Source organism: Corvus hawaiiensis, chromosome 10 (genome assembly GCF_020740725.1).
Source record: "Corvus hawaiiensis isolate bCorHaw1 chromosome 10, bCorHaw1.pri.cur, whole genome shotgun sequence".
Classification (NCBI taxonomy): domain Eukaryota; kingdom Metazoa; phylum Chordata; class Aves; order Passeriformes; family Corvidae; genus Corvus; species Corvus hawaiiensis.
This window is the reverse complement of record NC_063222.1, coordinates 5,160,939-5,180,801: the sequence shown is the minus strand read 5'-3', so window position 1 is coordinate 5,180,801 and position 19,863 is coordinate 5,160,939. Positions and strand designations below refer to the sequence as shown.

The window sequence follows — 19,863 nt, the reverse complement described above, 5'->3', positions numbered from 1 at the left end:
TTGCAACAAGAAGTTGATGTTGAAATTAACTTATAAATATATTGGAACTCATGGAAATGTTTTTCATAACACTTTGAGATTAAGTGGGCAAGTTCCTGCAATACACTTCATTCTGGATAAACTATTTCCTATCAACAAACCCACTTCATTTTTTTAACCAGACTACTCGTAGTTTGGGGGGAGCTGCAAGCACTGCTTGCCTTAGCCCTGAGCTGTGGCTCTCTATGTTAATCACAAAATCGTCACAGAATTACAGAATGGTTTGTCTTGTAAGGGACCTTACCAATCATCTATTTCCAGCCCCCTACCGTGGGCAGGGACATAGTCCAAAATGATGGAGGTGGTTGAAATGGGAGGACTAACGCACAGCTGAATATGACAGTGTATAATTCCCCCACCTGGCTACCATATGAAAATGACTGGCCAACATCAACTCTGCAAAAGCTGCTCTGGGAATCCAGCAGGAATTACTCCTGGTTCAGCAGTGCATTCATTGCTGTCTGTTACCTGGGGTAACCTGGTCCAGAAATGATGCTCCCACCCTCACCCTGAAGTCGAGTCCTTGAACGAAGCCCAGTGAAGAACAACAGAGAGCCTCCTTAAGAGAGAGGAAAGGGGAGGAGAAAACGTCTCTCTCTGAGTATAGCAACCCCACCTCCCGGTTATTTCATCTTCCTTACAAGGCTAAAGCCAGAAGCTTTCCTCTGCGCCTGGGTCCCTTAAAAGCAGGAGAGCAAACCCCAAGGATCCCGGTGGAGTGCAGCCGGCGTGCGGGGCTGACAGAGATGGGGAAGGAGGCACTGGCATGAGCCCTGTGGAAAGCACAGCAGAGGAGGCTGGTGCTCTCCAGAGAGGTGTGACAGTAACCTATGAATCCTAAACCAGGTGTCCAGTGATGCAGATCTTCTAAAGAAACATGAAACCAAACCCAAAAAGAAATCACTGAGGGGGAAAAAGTGCAACATGAGAGGTAAATATATTTTTCCTTGGGACAAACTGAAATAACTGGCTGTATTTTGTTTGAAAATCGTCATTGTAAGTAGATGTTGGAAACTGCAGACTGAAAAAATGCATTTATTAACATCTGAATAAAGACTGGTCTGACTCTGACTTCAAAAGCAGCACTGGGTTAAAAACTCAGATCAGCAGATGAATTCAGGTGCCTCTGAAGAAATTTTGACGTTTCCCTTTAGGCATTCACAGCATAAAGCTTTTTAAAAATCTACTTTTCTGTTTTGCTCTCTCTGCTATTGCTAGATGTTCTCAAGAAGTAGTATGCACATTGCTTTGGGAAAAAGCGTGGCACAACCAAAACCTAAACTGAGAGTATGGTAAAGTGTCTCCATCAAGACATTTCAAATGCTCCCATATCCCTGTTCTTGCAACAGTGCCATTTCTTCAGAAAGATCCATAACCTACTGAGCTGGAATGTCTCTTGACATCTGGTTGAGGTTACTGTAACTGGTATTTGGGGTTCTTTTTTTTTTTTTCCAGTTTAATTGAAACAAGCTGAGATTGTCTGCACATTCTATGAAGTATTTCCATGCTCTGACTGTCTAGTCTCTCTGAGGGGTAATTCTAGAACTGCCAGATGTGAATGGGAAAAGAGGAAAAACCTTGAGAGTTCAAAACTGCAGCCCTTCTGTGGACCATGCTGCCAGGGATAGTCAGTGGCTGAAAGGCTCAAGACTTTGCCCCTTGTCTGTAAGACAGACCGAGACAAATGTTTTGCAAATCTGATACTACTGACTTTAGCATAACTGTATTTCTGAGCTTCTGATTTACATCTTTGCGATGCTAGAGGACTTACAGATGCTTTTATTTACCAGCTAAAATGAAAAACTGGCCTGTGGAGAAGAGCTGCTGGCAGTTCTGACAGACCTTGAGGACAGAGGATTACTAGACAACTCCTGCAGATTCTCATCGAAGGCATTGCCTCAGCCTTCCAGTCAGTGCATGCAGAGGTGTGGGTTCAGCAGCTGAGGATGGAAGTGCTACGTCGTTCCTCAGTCTTTGCTGCAGAGGTGATGGAGGTTTTTGACAGGTCTCCCACTGACAAAGAGCTTGTGTCCCAAGCCAAGGCTCTCTGCAGAGACTACATAAACTCAAGGCTGATTCAAGCAGGTGTCAGCTGGAGCAAACCTGAGTACAACACCCCAGTGCCTGGGGGTAAGCTGGCCGAGGTGTCCACCATACTGCTACGACTAGGTGAGTCCTGCTGGGATGGGGGAACTCAGATTGTATGGAGCAATTCGGACCAGACTAAGGTTTCTGGAAGAGGCTTTTCATGTGATGATACAGAGATTCTTCTTCTCTGCTTTTGGCATTTAGTTTTGGTTTAGGTGATCTTCCCTAAACAGTTCCTTTGCTTGAGTTTCCTCAGTCTCTTTGAGCTCAGCACAGGGTTTCTGCAAAGCTGCCCTTTTTCTGAGGACTTGCAACAGCTCAAAATCACAATGCAGTCCAAGAAAGCAGCAAACTGATTCTGTGTGCACAGGTCTCCACCTGTGTAACAATTCTCATGGTACTTAGAGCAGTTTTTCTCAGCTGGGCATTTTCACCAGTCTTGCAGTGTTTTCTCCAGATGTGACTTGATTGCCACAATGCATCTGGCATCTTTAAGGCCACTGCTACCGCTGGACTTGGGCTTCAGCAGTAGCTCACCCAGCTTTAATTTGGGGGTAGTTGCTTAGAAAATGTGTTGTTGGAGATTTTATAAAAGCTGCTTTTAAATGACAGTGTGTTTAATTGTCCTTTAACTGTCTACCTTAGTCATTCAGCAAGAGCTAAGTTTTCTTGCTTTTTGCTGGAGCAGGGAGGAGTTGGTTGATGTTGTTTGGCACACACTGCCATTCAGTGCCACCCTCACAGCACAGCAACTCTGGGGGCTTCAGGGAGAGCAATTTGAAGGTCATGCCTGGAGGCTGTGACATGAAGACATGCTCTAGAGCTTGTACCAGGAGCACCTGCTAAATGTTGACAGTTGCCTGGCCTTTTGTTTCGGGTTGTGTAGCATCCTGTGTGCTCAAGTCTAGCTGTTTGTCTTTTGGGAACACTACATCCTTGTTCTTGGAAGTTGTTTCCAACATCCCTCTTCACCTGCAGGCTGGTATATTAGTTCACATCTGGCTTGGAAACTACCACCAGCATTTGCATCTGATTTAATTACATCAGAGTTCAAACAGGTGTGGTGAAGCAACCATTAGCTGGGCCTAACAAAGTCAGGACCAGGGCTGGTGTCCCTACTTTCTCCCCTTTCTACCTGTTTGATATTATCCCAAGTTTCTTTTTAAGGCACAGCTGTATTTCTTTTAACTGACTTTTTTTTTTTTTTTTCCTAAATTCATTCTTTTTCACTTTTTCTCTTCTATGCTGACTTAACTTCTGTTTTTGTTTCCAGTGGTTGTTTGGTCTTTGGGGGAATTTTTTTGTTCTTCTGTCAATCTCACTGTCTATTTGTATTCCCTTTCTTCTCCACCTGGATTGGGGGTTGAGATTTATTTGCTTTCAACTCAGGCTTCTGTGGGCGGCCAGGAACATGTTAAAGGGCAAGCAGGTGGCGCACTGGATCTGAAGGCGTCTCCTGGATGACTCTCCTGTTACTTATCCATGTGCAGATGGAAAGATTTGGCTGATAGTCCCAGGAACTTGGTGCCTTCTCTGAGCAAATCTGTTTGGAGAGCACCATGTGGTACCCATGCAACCAGAAAGGTGAGCAGTCCTCCTGATTAAGATGAAGAGTAGTTTCTGTCCTGTTTCTTTTTTCCACTTGCCACATGGCCCATCCCTTTCTTTTCCCCTTTGATGCTCTAACCAGCACAAGGCCAGCTGCTATCCAGCCACCTGCCAGGAATGGTAATCCTTAGCCACTTCCTGAGCAGTGCAACAAGCCAGACCAGTTTTTTCCTTCATGATAGTGCTGAGAAGCCTGTGGAGATGGGAAGTTGGAGTATTTCCTAGCCCACTTGCACACAGAGAACTGCCTGGTGGGCCAGCAGAGGTCCTGGGCACAGGCAATGCAGTTGGAGGTCATAGGAAGGGAGACCCCATCAGCTCACTGAGGCTTAGCAGCTAATTAGGGCAATTAATGAGTCAGACATGGTAAAACCTAATGGTATAGCCAAATGAGGCACCCCAGGCCAACCTGCTGCGTGTGTCAGAGGCCTGGTTTATCTGAACTTGTATTTCCTCTGGCCAAGGCCCAGGGAGGTGCCCTTTGACCACTGCACTGATCTTTTCCACATGGGAACTCTCACTGCTGCCCTGCTAATTCCTCCATAATCACTGGAGGAAGGAGGAGAAGCCCCCAAATTGCTCTAAATGTTGCAAAGTTGGGTGCCAGAACAAGGGCGCTGGAGCCCAGCACCAGTGTATCATGTCGCAGGAGAGGTCCTGGGGCTGCTGGGGCAGGGAGGCTCTCTGAGCATGGGAATGCTTTCCTGTGCTTTCCTTCCCCGGATGCCCTGTGCCTTCCTGCAGAACAGGGCATATATGCCTCCAACCAAACCCTGATCTCATCTGGGGCCTCCAGGCACTGCTTGTTAGAAGCTGTAGCAGTGGCAGGCTACCAAGGGCTGATCCCAGCCTCCTGTGCCTCCCTCTCAGCTAACCAGGGCTATCCCCATTTCCTTACATTTAGCTGGAAGCCTGTGTGCTGCCTGTGAGGAGAAAACAGCTGTTGAACAGTCCAAGTAAGGTTTCCTCTTATCAGGGCTGACCATGTGTTGGCAGGTTTCCTCTTGCCATCAAAGAGGGACAATCCCACGCTCAGAAAGGGCTGGGAGAGCTCAGCTGTGGAATTCTATAGAGCTGGGTTTTGCCTGTGCTGAGTGCCTGATAAATGAATTAAGGATCAGTAGCTAATGACTCTATAACAATCTCCTGATTGCAGTGGCATCTTCCTTTTTGCCTCTCATATAAATGAAATTTTGAGGATCATCAGTTGCCCTCTGGCTGGGCCAAGTCACCTGGGTCTTGCTGTGGGATATAAAGGGGATATAAAGCTGTTGGGATAGCTCTTTCTCTTCCTGGAGCACCCTTGTGTGGGAGAAGAGCACAGTATGTCCTAAAGCTAAGCCAAAAAGGGCTCTCCATGCACAAAGGACCTTGGTGCCATGCAGTGTTTGCATTGTTTCATGCTCCTACAGCAGCTGTGCAACCGTCATTAAATATCCATGAACCTCTACAGAGAGAGAAATCCCTTGGAAACCAGGCTTTATTAATTCTACTACTCAACAACGGTTTTATTTTGCTACAAAGGAAAAGCTTTACTGTTGTTTCCCAAGCTTCATAGCTCAGTGCTTTAGGAGGAGGTTCTCTGCTTGTCCTTGGTATTTTTGTCTTGGTCTTCAAGCTGGCCTAACACCTCCAGCCATTTCCCAGCTGGGCAGAAAGCACTCTGGAGGTGAAAGCACATATCTGTGTCTCAGATATCTTACTGCTGAGCAGTCAGCCATGCAAATGAACATCTCTTTAACCATTTGGAGGAGAGAAAGAACTCCAGATTGACTCTCAAGTGCCTGTGTGAGCATAAAATAGCTGAAAGTCTCTTTGTTTAATTAATGTTGTGCAGCTCTGGGTGGATCCTTGGCTTTCATCAGCCTTCAGCATTCTTGAGTCGCTCTCATGCACTTCAGGCATTTTTGTACAAGCCCGATGGGGTGCTGAGGAAGGGTGTATCTCTCAAAAGCTCACATGGATGTACATGCCTCCTTCTCACTTCTGAAATAAAATGACATGGCTTTGCTTATCTGAGGCCTGTCTCCTGTGTTGGAGGAAAGGCAGGCAGCCAGCCTGGGAACAGCACTTATATCAGGGATTGCTGCAGCCACACCAGGGGTCCAGGGCCACTGCCTGCCTCCGCTTCCTTTAGGCGTCCCAGGCACAGGGTATATTGGGAAAGAGGGTGCAGGTGATAGGGAATTGCATCTAAACCACCCTAAGCACCTGCTGCCTGCTTAAACTCAGGTGGAGCTGGGGTTCTGCCTCTTTGGCTGAAGGCATCCCTTGAGTGACCCAACCATAACTCCTCCATGGTGAGAGCAGGACTTGGTGCTGTGTGTGCTGACTCCTGGCTGTTTGTTTCCAGGGGATGAGCTGGAGTACATTCGCCCCAATGTCTACCGGAATATCGCCCGCCAGCTGAACATCTCGCTGCACTCGGAGACGGTGGTGTCGGATGCTTTCCTGGCAGTGGCTGCACAGATTTTCACTGCAGGTACAGTGCCCAGACAGATCCACAAACAGGGCTGGGTGGGAGGAACAGGATGGAGCCACCTCTCTCGGAGAAGGCGTGTTTCTGGGATAGCCTGGAAGGTGGGGCCTGGTTTCTCAAAGGGCTGTGGGCAGTTTGGCAGTGTGCCGTGCTTTAATGATTTAATGAGAGCTCCTCTCTGCTGTCTTCTGGCTGGGAGATGTCCTGGGTTGTAATATCCTCGTGTAGGTTCTGTCTCGTTCTAGAAGGCACCTCCTGCCCTTCCTCGTTAGGAGCTGGTTGTTGCCTCATTGCATGGGGAGGTCACTCATTCCAAGCTTCTTTGCTCACCATTGGCAACTGCAGAAGATTCATTGCATGGGAGTCTCCCTTATTCCAGCTCATGCTGCTGGTGCTGGGAGCCAGAATCATAGCTCAGGGTGCTGCTGATGCTGGGAGCCAGAATCATAGTTCAGAGGAAAGAGGCTCTTATTGAGCAAAGGAAACCAGATACTCAAGTTCAGTCTGAGTTTTCATGCCAATTACCAAGTTTGTTAAGAAAACAGCTACAGTCTGACACTACAGTGCTTAGACAGCTTGGGGAGTCCCACCAGTCACTTACAATGCCTTTCCAGCAAGGAAGCAGGGGATTTTGACCCTTTTTTGCTGGAGAGGTTTTCTCCTTAATCTTTTACATGTCTGTCTTCCACATTCTGGTCTGGTTTTGAGTCTTCACACTGTACCTCTGTCTGTGCTCACTTCCTGTACACACTGTCTACAGGTCTCGACTAAGCCCAAAACTGCCGTGAGCATCCTGTTTCAATGCCTCTTCTTTCAGTGAAGAAATTTTTACTAATACCCAATCTAAACACCACCTGGTGCAATTCGGGGCCATTTCCTTTTGTCCCATGGCTGGGAGAAGAGACTGTGGTAAGGCTCAAGGTGTATTTTGTTCCCCTGTTTCCAAATGACTCATTAGTTATTCAGGGTGAGGAGAGCCCATCTGTGTGGAGACAAGCCCTGCAGAGCCCTGATCTGCTTTTGATGGTAAAGGATCTGCAACAGCATCATCTCTGTGATGTTACTGCTGGTTCTCGTGTGTGGTCCAAAGCTGCCTTTGCAGGTAGCAAGAGAGTTTCCCCTGACTTGAACAGGCTTTGATTTGGGGCCTGGCTGAGCTGACATTTACCTCAGGTGTTCAAACAAATGCCAGAAGGAAGAGGTCACTTGGTGGAGAAACAGAAGTGGAAAAGGGAGAGGTGTGTTTTCCTTCCTTAAAGGAAGCAGTTCTGTCCTGTTGGTAAGAGCTGCTAGGCATGAGGGCTTTTTGAAACCTTTCAGCCTGATTTTTACTGGGTTTGGTTTTTAATCAAGAGTGTGTGCGCTGCAGTGAACCCTGTGTAACAGGAATGTAGGGTTAATGCTTTCTGAGGAGAAAGCACTTTCCCCACAGGAGCAAATGGATGTAGATGACACCAAGCTAAGTGGTGCTGTTGACACACCTGAAGGATGTGATGACATCCAGAGGGACCTGGACAAGCTTGAGAAGTGACCCATGGGAATCTCATGAGGTTAAACAAGGCCAAGTGCTAATGCTGCATCTTGGTCAGGGCAACCACTGGGATCTATCCAGGCTCTGATGAGCAGGTCAAGAACAACCCTGGGAGAAGGACTTGGGGGTGCTGGTGGGTGAGAGCTGGACATGCCCCAGCCCTGTGTACTGGGACCCAGAAACCACCCATGTGCTGGGCTGATCCCCCAGTGTGGGCAGCAGGGGAGGGGGAGATTCTGCCCCACTTAGAGCTGCCTCCAGCCTGAGGGTACCAGCACAGGAAGGACATGGAGGTGCTGGAGCAAGTCCAGAGGAGGCACCAGGATGATCAGAGGAGGGATGGAGCAGCTTTGCTGAGAAGAAAGGCTGAGAGTTGGGGTTGTTCAGCCTGGAGAAGAGAAGCTCCAGGTGACCTAACTGTGGCCTTCAAGTCCCTGAAGGAGCCAACAAGGAAGTTGGAGAGAGACTATTTACAAGGGACTGGAGAGACAGGACAAGGGGGAATGGCTTCATACTAACAGGTAGTAGGTTTAGATTAGATATTAGGAAGAAATTCTTCCCTAGGAGGGTGAGACCCTGGCAGAGGTTGCTCAGAGAAACTGTGGCTGCCTCCTCCCTGGAAGTGTCCAAGCTCAGGTTGGATGGGGCTTGGAGCAACCTGGGATAATGGAAGGTGTCCCTGCCTGTCAGAGACTGGAAAAAGTAATCTGTTTTGAGACACCTTAGGATGCTTGTAATGCATGGGAGGGGGTGGGTCAGGCCTTGCTCTGGTGAGGTGGTGCCCTGCCCCCAGTGCCCCCCGTGCCCCCTGTGCCCCCCAACCCTGCAGTGTCTGTCAGCCACGGCACACTGAAGGCAGCCCTCCAGTGTTGCCTTCCCCAGTCCCTGAGTGGCTGAGAGACTGCAAGTCCCACTTGGGAGGAAGGCCCAGGATGGGCCAAAGCTTTAAGATGCCTGACCACGAGGCAAGCATGTTGTCCTTTAACCCTACCTTCATCTTGGAGTTTTACATCACTGGAGCCCAGGAGTTGGTAGCTATATGTCTGTTTTCCTATATCTTTCCTGTCTTTCTGTTTTTCTCCCTTTCTTCTTCTCTCTTCTCACGGAATACGATATTGAATGGGTTTAAAGGTTTTCTATGTTCGGTGGGCTAAGTCTATGCAGTGGTAAGTGATGTTATGTTGCATTTACTCTTTTGCCAATGTTCCTTAATTTTCTATAGTTTGCCAGTCAATTTTTGTGTGTTTTTTACCTCTTGAGAATATCTGGTTGGGATTTTCTCCTTTGCATCTACCCAGAGCAAAACCTGGAATTAAGTGACTGAGGTGTAACACTGCCCATGACAGGGGATTGGAATGAGATGTGCTTTGAGTTCCCTCCCAACCCAGACCATTCTGGGTTTCTCTGAAATGCTGTTAGAAATGCATCCTGCTGCTCCCTCGTCGCTTAGGCCTTATGACTTGAGCTTCCTGCCTTGTGCACACCCCCTCAGCTTTTCTCTCCACCAGAGTATATTGTGTCTGGCTGTATTCTCCCAGCTGTGGAAGTGTAGCAGTGGATCGTGTTTCTTTAAGGTCTGATTTGTGAGCGAGACTTTGATGCTGAGTGGAGCAGAGGGAAGTTTATTTGAATAACCTCGGGTGGTGTGGTGCCCTGAGACTGCACAGCCGTGTCTCATGGCTTCTTCATCTCTCCCCTGGGGCAGAAAAGCTCATATGAGCAGGAACACTTTCAAGAGCATTCCTCTCCTGCTAATTCATTTTACCCTGGGCTCAGCAATGTTTACATACCTTCAGCTCCATGGCTGGCCTAGAGAATGCAACTTGTATTTCTTATTTTTTATAATGCCTTCTAAGCAGCCCTTGTTTTTCCCTTAACTTTTTCCATATCCTTCTGTTCCATGTCTGTGAGCAGAGCTTTCTCTCTTTTGACCATTCCTTTTTGGACCAGCTTTCCATTCCCTGTTGTTGTTAGCTCCTGTGCATGTTAATCCACGCAGTGGGAAGCTGTGAATGGGTTGTCTTGCTTGGTGATGAGTGCCCATTTCACCCGGTGTGGATGACAGCCAGGCCTGTTGAGGAATTTGGAGCAAGATGTGTTTTTGCTTCTCATATGCACTGGCCAGACACGATTCCAGCTTATGCTGAGAGATGCATCACACTAGTGTCACTTTGAACCCGGCCTGGACAGCATGGGGGACAGAGGCACTGTCCTCTCAGTAGATTGTTCTCCTCTGCCCCTGCCAAGGGAGTACTTGAGAGAAAAGTTAATGGAGCTGGTCCTGGGAAAGTGCAGAGGAGGGCTGCTGGGGCATGTTCCCCTGCCCTCTCCTGCCTGGGGCTGAATGGTTGCTGGAGCCCTCCTGGGCAGGGGGCCCAGCCACAAGCACAGCCCAGGTGTTGGAGATGCCTGCTCTTCCCTTGCTTCCTGCAATGTCTAATGAGAACAAGAGCATAAGCTGTGCCCTGCTGTTGTGAGTGAGAAGCCCAGCCTGCTGTCTCCATCTTCTGCCTCCAGCAGTGGCAAGAGGACTTCAGACAAATGGAAATCAGGAAGGGATTTCCTCCTGTCCTGCCCCCATGGACCAGCTCTGCTAGTAACAGGAAAGGCAGACTGAAGGATTGGTTTGACCCTTATGGGCATGCTCTGGAAAGAGGATGTGACCCTTGAGCCCTCCACATCCATCACCATTATAAGCATTAACCAAGAGCTCGTTCTCTTTCTGCTGTCCAGTGAAAGGGAGAGGGGTTCTCTCCCTGTGCCAGGGAAGCACTTACCTCGTGCAAGTCCTGCAGCAGGTACCACTATGGAACAATCTTGGCAGGGAAGCTGGAGCTGAAGGGCTTCCTCTCCATCCTCTCTGGACTGATGTGCCATGGAGCAAACTGCTTTCCTGTGTACTGGGGAAGTCATTGGTCTCTTGAGCCTTTATTTTTCACAGGTTGTAGATACACTTTTCTTCTGTTGGAAAGAGAAACTTGGGTTCAAAACAAAGTTAACCAAGACTGGAGCTGTCTTTCTGTACCAGAGTGACTTCAGTCGTGTCAGTGTTCATTACTGCCATGTAAGTATCTCAGAGCTAATGGACTTGCTTCAGATATTTAAAGAGTGCTGTCAGTAAAAGCTTGGGAATAAGCCAGTGAACTCCTCCCTGGAATTTTGGGTAACTTTTGTTATGTAACTCAAGATGCAAGGAACCATATTTCTGCAGGGATGGAGAACTGTAAAACTGACTTATACCAAAGCTGAATATAAGCCAGCTGAGGCTCTAGTCCTGGAGATAGATACCATCAGCAAGGAGTGTAACCCTGTAAAGATTCTTTCATTAGGTAGAACTGTATTGACCTGCACTCGGACAGCCTCTTTCTTGCAGGGAGAACCCCTCTGTCTAGTCCTCTGTGGTTTCATAGACTCTTCCTGGCTCGTTCTGCTGGCTGTCATGGTGACACACAATGTGAGAAAGGCAGATAAATAGTGTGAATGCCAAACAGGCAGTGAACTTCCTGAGTGACAGCGCTGGTGTCGGGGACACCGCAGGGTCTGCTCAGCAAATAAAACCAGAAGAACAGTCACTTCAGCTGCATTAATAACTTCCTCTGATCTCGGGGATGGTTCTGCAGAAGGTCAGAGTATCACAGAGGATTTGAGCTAATGCTGTTACTGTTGCTGCAGAGCCTCACAAAGGGTTCATCTGCAGATTTTGATCTTACATTAGTCATGAAAAATGGGGCTTTTTTTGTAACACTGAATGGATTTTCTTCAGTCTAAAAAGGTATTCCTGTGGCTGACATTTGAAGAGTTCCTCTAAAGTTTAGTTCTTTTTTTTATTTAAGGAAAAGAAAAGCAAGCAATTCCTAAAAGTGTTAGTGTGAGTGTCTCTTTTGAAGCACCAAGTATAAGAATTGTGGAAATGCTCTGAAATCTGCATGTTTTCCAGAGAAATATTCTCACTGTTCTCATTCTGCTGCAGTGAGAAGAGCTGTGAGGAGGCTGGAGCTCCATCCCAGAGTTGGTTCAGGCTACCTGGGGATCTGAGAGTGCAATGAAGGAAGAAGGGGGACTCTTTACCCCATGTAAATTGTATTTTTGCTTGCTGAGCACATCCAGTTTTCTAATGGTGTGTTTAACCCCTCCTGATCCATAGATCGAGCAATTGCACAGATCTTTCCATCCTCTCACCTGTTTTCTTTCTTGCTGCGACCCTGCAAGAACAGTTTAGTGTGGTTTTTAAATATTAGAACTTCACCGGGCTTCTGGCTCTGTTTGGGAGAGACTTTGGACAGATTCCATAGAGACCTAACACGGTAAAACACTTGGCAGTGTGCTTGATAAAGATGGCTATTGCAGGTAATAAAGTACAGGGGGGATGTGCCATTGTGCAGTGGTAGTTCTGCATGGGAGCGAAAGGGTTGTGTTTCCAGGTCACTGGTCCTGATAAAAGCCTGATGAGGGGCAGCTGACTGCAATGTTTGAGCACGAAGGATTTATGCCCAGTGGTGTTGGTAAGGCTCTGGGGAGCCCCCGGGAGGTTGGCTGGTACCTAGAGCTGAGCTCCCGCGCTTCTCGCTAATGCTAACAGGAAGATGACTACTGCTGGGACAACTTCCATGGAGCTCTTGCTGCAGGCAGGTCAGCCTGGCAGGAAGGCTGTCTTCTGGGAGATTAGATAACTGTCTGACTCCACCCCTGCACTGTCTTCAGTGGGCTAGCATAGGCAATGTTAAGTAGACAGAGAGGCCAAATCCTTGAAGCTACCTGTTTTTCGGGTGGAGACTAAGGCCTGGTCCTTACATTGAAGAGGACACCTGCCCTCCTGAGTGCAAGTGGATGGGTAGGCACTTGGCACTCTGGTGAGCAGCGACAGGACCCAAGGGAACGGCAGGGAGCTGTGTCATGGGGGTTAGATTGGATATTAGGAAAAGATTCTTCCCCAGACAGTGGTTGGGCACTGAACAGGCTCCCTAGGGAATGTCATGGCCCCAGGCCTGCCAGAGCTCCAGGAGCCTTTGGACAACGCTCTCCGGCACAGGGTGGGATTGTTGGGGTGTCTGTGCAGGGCCAGGAGCTGGTCTCAATGATCCTTGTGGGTCCATCCAGCTCAGGATTCAATGACTCCTCTATTCCAACTATGATTCTATAAACCCTCTTGGCCCTGTAGCTTTGCCTCCCTTTGTTGCTTTTGTGCCATGATAGAACTGAAGATGCTTACCTTGTATGCTTTGAGTGTCACATTGGAACAGTGATTAGAAAAAACCAGGAATGCTTTGTCTAGGGGTGTTTAAGTTTTCTGTTGAAGACAAAAAAACCAGGAATGCTTTGTCTAGGGGTGTTTAAGTTTTCTGTTGAAGACAAAAACCCCAGGTTGTTCAAACTATTTGAATTTTATCACCTGGGCAGCATGTGCATGGCTGAGAGCCAATGGCAATACAAAACATGGTGGTGCACATCTTCCCAATCCCGATGGTGCCTTTGGGCTGCTTTCTCCAAAGCTGTGCAGCCAGTGCTGGGAGGCAATTAAACCATACTAAGGTCAGATTATTTCATTCCGCTTCTCTATGTGGAAAGTCTTCCCCAATTCTGCTCCTCTAGTATTTCTTTTCCCCCGTGTGGAGAACACCCAGAACTGTGGCTGTACGTGGGCAGCACAGGCACATGTAATGAAGCAGAGTCATTTCCTTTGATTATTCAAGACTGAACTGAGTGTGTGTGTAAATATGAATGACCTTTATTCTTTTCACAGGCATAACGTGGGGCAAGGTGGTGTCTCTGTATGCCGTGGCAGCCGGGCTGGCGGTGGACTGTGTGCGGCACGGGCAGCCAGCCATGGTTCACACCATCGTTGACTGCCTGGGAGAGTTTGTCCGCAAGACCTTGGTGACATGGCTGAAAAGGAGAGGAGGCTGGGTAAGAAATGCTGTCTCATCAAACTTGTTTCTGCATGTCCAGACCAGAAAATATCCCAGTTAATGCAAGTGAGAGTGCACTCCCTGAAGCTTTATGCAGAAAGAGGCTGTGTGAGATTCTCTTCCACTGTGCTGCGGCCACCTCTGTCCTACTTACACCTGTGCTAGACTTAGATAACTCTGTTACTGTCTCGTGCTCCCATCCTCAAAAACATCAGTTATTCCTGTCCTCAACTTCCTGCATAGCTGTGCCATAATAATTCAGTCCTGACCCACTAGCACCTGTTGTGTTCCTGATCTTCTCCAGAGCTAACAGCCAGTCATAGTGGGACACTGTAGGGGTAATTCCTGTGAGGCACTGGCACAGGTTGCCCAGAGAAACTGTGGTTGCCCCATCCCTGCAAGTGTTCCAGGCAGGGGATGAGACTGGATGATCTTGAAGGTCTCTTCCAGCCCAAACCATTCTTTGAGATTCTGTGATACTCTTGGCTGGCTGTTTTCTAGAAACTGGCAAAAAATGAAGCCTGCCAACTTAATTCTCATCTCACCTCTGAGCATCGGATTTCTTTGGTCTCTCTATACCCACTGTGAGCATTGGTTCCTGTGGAGGATCGTTCATAGTAAGAACTTTATTTTGGTGCTGTGGCATAGCTAGATGCCTTTCCAGTGACCTCTCCAGCAGACTGGAAGAACTGGCTGGCTGTGTTAGTGGCTGGCAGCTGGGTGATATCTGTATGTACCAGGTTCCATGTGCCTGTCTGCCGGGGGCACAGACAGTCCTTGGATCCTCTAGTGTGTTGCTGGGAAGATTCTTCTTGGGGAAAAATATTGCCCTGTGACACCACTGAATTCATGGGACATCTTGTTCCCAAGGCATGCACTCTTTCCAGACTGAGCCACAGCAGCAAATTCCCTCTTTTCCAAGAGGTGAAATTTATTCCTGAGCCATCAGGAAATGGTCAGGCTCCTCACCCACACAGATCTGGAGAGAGGGGGATGTCTTTTTCCAAATGGGCATTGCTCCTTTGTGCTGAGACTTCCCAACTGTGTCAGTAGCTGGTTCAGGCACCTGATTTCTTCGGGAGTGAAGGCACCTTTTTTGGCAAAGAGCCACTGGGAAAGTATCATTGTTCTGATTTTGGATCCCTTGCACTTACTGAGTACCAATCCTACCTTAAATCATCCCTGTCCTCTCTAAAACTGTGTCACCTCGAGGCCAGCTGACTCTGGGAACTGTTTGGTTGGGCTAAAAGTAACCTTTGATTTGAATGCCCTGATCTGTTTCATTTTGCATTCCAAAAATTAATTGTGCCGAGGCAGGTGAAGAGGATATCCTAGGATTAAGTAACACTGTTCCTGCCTGTGAATGCCAATCCCTGCCTCAGTATCATTTGAGGCTTACTTTTACTGCATACCTGTAGAGCTGCTTGAAATGTATTCTCTGAAACATTGTTGTTTTGGGTTTTTTTAAGATCTAGTTTCATTAAAACAGGAATGTTGCATAGGAACGCATCCCCTTCTGGTTTCCACGCAGTTTTTTCTTATTTTTGCTAAAACTTGTGTGCTCTGATAAGTGAGCATCTTATTTTAATTTTTATATTGCTTCATTAGAGTTCAAAACAGTGTTTGGATAGTTCCAAAAGGATACTTTTGTAAAATTTGTTGCATAGTGAACAAGCTGCAAAACCCATCCTCAGACCGGCTGTGGTTCTGTGCAGCTGAGGAGAAAAGTCCACCACTGGCTCCTTCTGCCAGCCATCCCTCTTTAGATGGGCAGCATGTTCCTATTGGAGTTGCTGAATCTATGCTGATTGCTCTTGGGATCTGGCCCTACGGAAGGGAAGCCAACTTCACTGCCCCCCATCAAGCACCAGACTGTGAAGGCTGCTGGGTTGTTCTGACACAGCCCATTTCCAACCCCCTTATCAGCAATTCTGGGCTGTGAAAAGGAAGTACTTTCCCTCTAGAAACGAGGGGATCCTTCAGTCTGGGGAAAGGCTGCTAATCCTCCTGCCATCTTGTGCTGTGCTTCCCCAAATGTTCTTCCTCTTGATCTAGGCACTGCAGCAAGGAATTTCCCAGCGTTGTTCACTCACGGGCCAGACCAAACAGCTCTTTGCTGGAACCCTCTCACCCACTGCCTGGCCTGGCTTGTGTTGGTTTGTCCTAGCATGCCATCCTTGATCACATGGCCCCCATCTCTTATGCATCACCTTAGGCTGAGGCTGCCAAGAGTAACCCCCATGCCCTGAGCTGGTCCAGAAAAGGCACCATGGAGACTTTGGAAAGGCATTTGAAATTCTCCATTCAGCAGCAGGTTCCCATGCTGCTTCCACAGGGTGGAGAAGACTGCAAAACCCAACCCAAACCTCACAGAAGGAACAAGAAAGAACCTTTGAGACATCATTTCTTCCTGGGAAGAGTTTGCAGTCTCACTAGTGGCTTTACAGTGGAACAGAAAGATTTAAACTTTTTTAGTAGCATTTGCTACAAAGCAGTGCATGTGACTTGAATTTGTTTGAAAAATTAACACAGAACATCAAACTGCCATTGCAACAATTTATCAGTGCCCGATAAGGCAAAAAGACGTAAGTAGCTTTGAAGTTTTCAATTCCACTGCCTTATCAGGTAGGCTTGATTTGGATAACAACAGCTAAGGCAATTGTTAAACAGCTGAGCAATTTTGCTTATTTAAGCAAGCCCCATACAAATTTTTAAGTGCTTCTGAGTGCAGCTCCTCTAGGTTAGAGCAGTGAGGTCATTGCCTTGGGGCAACATAGCAGGGCTTTAAGGAGTTCATGTTTTCTCATCTGGCAGTTAACCCTCTACAGCTGTAATCAACCCAGTGTGTGTATTTGGGCCTTGTACTGGCTCACGTGAGGCACTAAAGCCCATTAGAGCTTATGCTTCTCATGGGTCAGGTACCCTAATATATGTGTTCAGACAGGTACCTGCAGATCATGACTCCTCTCAACTAAAGGGACAGTTGGACACAACTGTGTTTTAAACGTGACCCCATGCAGGTCACTAGAATTTGACAAGTTGAATCAGTTCAGGCTTTTTTCAGATGCAAATAGGGTGAGTGTGCTAAGCCATCGCTGGAAGTATTCAGAGAGACCCACCTTGCTTTCCCCCACAATACAGATGAGGTACCTGTAACCACCTGTACCACATTGCAGCATCTCCTGGTAACTACCTTGGCTCTGCTTGCTATGTTTGCTTGTGTTTTTTAGCTATAGGCAGCAGTATTTCCACACCTTGGTGCTGGCTCAGCTTTCTCCTGTCATCCTGTTTCTTCCCACCATTGTGTGCCTGTGTTCCTTCTTCCTGCAGTCTCTGCTTGTCAGTTATTCATGGGCTCAGCTTCTCCTGATGCTCCCAGGAGATCAGCGCTGTGGCGAGGCACACCTTGCCAGCCCTCCAGATACGGTGAACAAGGAACTGCTGGAACGTGTGGGAGGCTGCTGTCAGCAGAGCTTTGGTCTGGAGACGATGATGGGGGTGGTTAGTGTGGCTGTACTCACTAACCAGACTCTGGGATTTGTCCCTTCAACCCCCTTTTCCTTTCTTCTAGTGATGACCAAGGTTGGCCAGGCAAGGCTCGTGCATGTCGTGAGCACAGGCAGAAGGAATAGAGAAGATTATGGGAGCATTCATCGTCTCTCGTGTCCTGCTTTGGGGAGGAACACCTCAGGGTTGAGAGTCTGCCTTGTCTGTGCTTGGTCAATGAGAGACTTAGGTCAGAAGGCGAATTTGGAAGACTACTGAGCTAAGCTTATAAAGAAAAGGCCTTTGGGGCTGTGAACATTTGCCATCCTTGTGTGATTATGTGAGATTATTGTTCTCATTTGCCACCCAAAAGCTGTTTCTGAAAACCACGTGGGGTTGATGTGCTAATGGTGCACCCCCTGTTACACAACCACAGTCCACATCTTGTGCTAGGCTGGAGTTTAACCACAACTCAGTTATATCACAGGCAAAGCTTTTAAATTCTGATTCCTGCACCAGAAAATACATTTTTCTCTCTACCTCTGTCCTGTTCACTTCACTCTCTTGATATTTTCCATTTTCTCCTTCCCATGCCAGATGAGAGCCTATCTCTATCAATTTGACGGGGGGATTTTTTGTTGCTGTTTTTGGGTTTTTTTAATCATTGCAGGCCAGCTTCTCTTCTTGTTAATACTTGAAACTGGCTGCCCAAGCGATCTTTAAATCTGGCCCACACATCTGGGAGGCATCTCTGCTGGCATATATATTTCCACAAACAAAGCTACAAAGCTTGCATTGCTTTAGGTTTAAATTGGGGGATGGCTTGCTTGAATGTCTTCCAAAGAAAGCATTCAGGCAAGAGAAAACGTACAAGCAACTTGAGCTGATATTTAACAGGACAACCTCTGGGAAGCATCTGGCTTTACAGAAGAGGATGGGAATGCTGATACTGCTAAGGCTTCCTAGAACTGTTGAACAGGGAAAGAAAGCTGTATTTAGTGATCCAAAATGGAAAGTGCTGGATAATCTTCCTATAGCATTTCTTTCCCCAGGAGTGGCTGAAAAGGAGGATACTTTGCCTCATTGTTGGGGAGTTAGGAAAAGTGTATTTTGCAGGGCTCTTGAGCCTGATTTAATAACTTTCAGTGTGTGGAAGTGTCAGAGCCAGCATCTGGTGCTGCAGCAGTGGTGGTGCGATGCCGTGGGCTGTGGGGCCGGGACAGCCTGCAGGAGTGGCTGATGTGGGCATCTCTCTCTGACCATCTCTCTTCCCTCCTCATTAGGCAGACATCACAAAATGTGTGGTGAATACCGACCCCAGCCTTCGCTCCCACTGGCTCGTGGCCGCTGTTTGCAGTTTTGGTCACTTCCTCAAGGCCATCTTCTTCGTCCTGCTGCCTGAGAGATGAGTCTGAGTTGCCAGGCACAACCCCCCTGCCCCATCTTCTCTCCCACTCCAGAAGCAACAAGAAGTAACTGGAGAAGCAATTCCAGATTGGTAATGGCAGTCTCTGAAGAGGAGGAAGAGAAGAACTGGGACAAAATAAAAGGCTTGTTCTCCTCTCCCATCAACTGGGAGCAGATGATCAACCACAGTCTCCTATTTGCAGCCACACGAGCCTCTCTCACCATTAATCCTTCCAAGAATCTTGTTTCCCTGGGTAACTTGCATGTGTGGCCTAGGTGTTGCTGGTCCCTGGGCACGCTGATGGCAGCCACATGGAGCATGGGACTGTCAGATGGCTGCTCCTTATGGCTCTGTTGCATGCTTATGCTGGCACCAGGCAGAGGGGAGGAGGAAGGGAATATTATTTGAAATGGGATAAGAAAACAGGAGAGGGGAAGAGTCCCTCCTTCACTTCATGTGATTTCCCTTTCAGTCCTCAGACTTGCCTTGTGTTGATTCTTGTTGTTACATTTGTGCTTAAACTTCATCTCCTCCTTTAGCCCTAACTCACTTGCTGGGCTCTGCCCCAGCACAGCATGGTGGGTTTTTAACGAGATAAAACCAAACATTCTGTCGACAGATGCTTCTCCCTGACACATCTTGGAGATTGGTCTGAGTAGCTGTGTGAGGGGCAGGATCAGAGGGCAATGTATGTTTTGTTGATCCCTCTTGCTGCACTCACCCCAGTCAAACAGGAGAGCAAGGGGCAATGCTTTCAAGCAACAACTTGGGAGTGGAATTTCATCATGAAGAAAAATGTTTTCTCCACGGAGATTTTGTCAGAGCTAAGCATGTAAGTAGGAAAGGCTGGGAGCCGTGGGCAGAAAGAGGGAAGCAGCAAGTGAACTGGCTGGCATTGTAAAAGCAGTGAGCTGTGCTGAAAGTAGCTGATGTTTCTCCTTTTCATCTCTTCGAAGTACAACTCGTAGTCTTCTTTGTGGCAAACAATAAAAGAAAATAAGTGGTGTTTCACTATTGCAAAGGCTATTGTATTTGTTTCCAGACCAGAGTTAACAATTCCAAAAAAGGCCAGAACAGTGCAAAGACAAACACTCTGGCCATGCTAAAAATACTTCAGCTTTTCCCCTGGTAGAGCATGTTAACATGTTAAAACTGTGACTCGCCTGGGTCATGCCTGGAATTTAACCCATGTTGTTGCCATGTCAGAAACATGCTGGTTTTGCCAACAGATGCAGGGCCTCCCTGATGTCAGCAGGAAAGGGCTGTGGAGCCTCCTCTCTGCCAAAGCCTTCTGGAGACTCCCTGCTCAGTGCCCTGC

The 19,863-nt window shown here is 47.7% G+C and overlaps 1 protein-coding gene across 1 annotated transcript; it reads left to right on the top strand.

The window, feature by feature from the left end:
- Nucleotides 1-670: 670 nt before the first annotated feature.
- On the top strand, nucleotides 671-19,556 carry BOK (BCL2 family apoptosis regulator BOK). Its single transcript, XM_048314657.1, has 5 exons — nucleotides 671-970; nucleotides 1,830-2,208; nucleotides 6,089-6,217; nucleotides 13,486-13,649; nucleotides 18,421-19,556. The coding sequence occupies exons 2-5, from the start codon at nucleotides 1,986-1,988 to the stop codon at nucleotides 18,544-18,546; spliced, it is 642 nt and encodes a 213-aa protein (XP_048170614.1). The 5' UTR covers nucleotides 671-970; nucleotides 1,830-1,985; the 3' UTR covers nucleotides 18,547-19,556.
- Nucleotides 19,557-19,863: the final 307 nt, after the last annotated feature.

Coding starts and splice junctions, on each gene's coding strand:
- BOK (XM_048314657.1), top strand. CDS start 1,986: ATGGAAGTGCTACGTCGTTCCTCAGTCTTTGCTGCAGAGGTGATGGAG. Junction 2,209..6,088: donor CACCATACTGCTACGACTAG/GTGAGTCCTGCT, acceptor GTTTGTTTCCAG/GGGATGAGCTGGAGTACATT. Junction 13,650..18,420: donor TGAAAAGGAGAGGAGGCTGG/GTAAGAAATGCT, acceptor CCTCCTCATTAG/GCAGACATCACAAAATGTGT.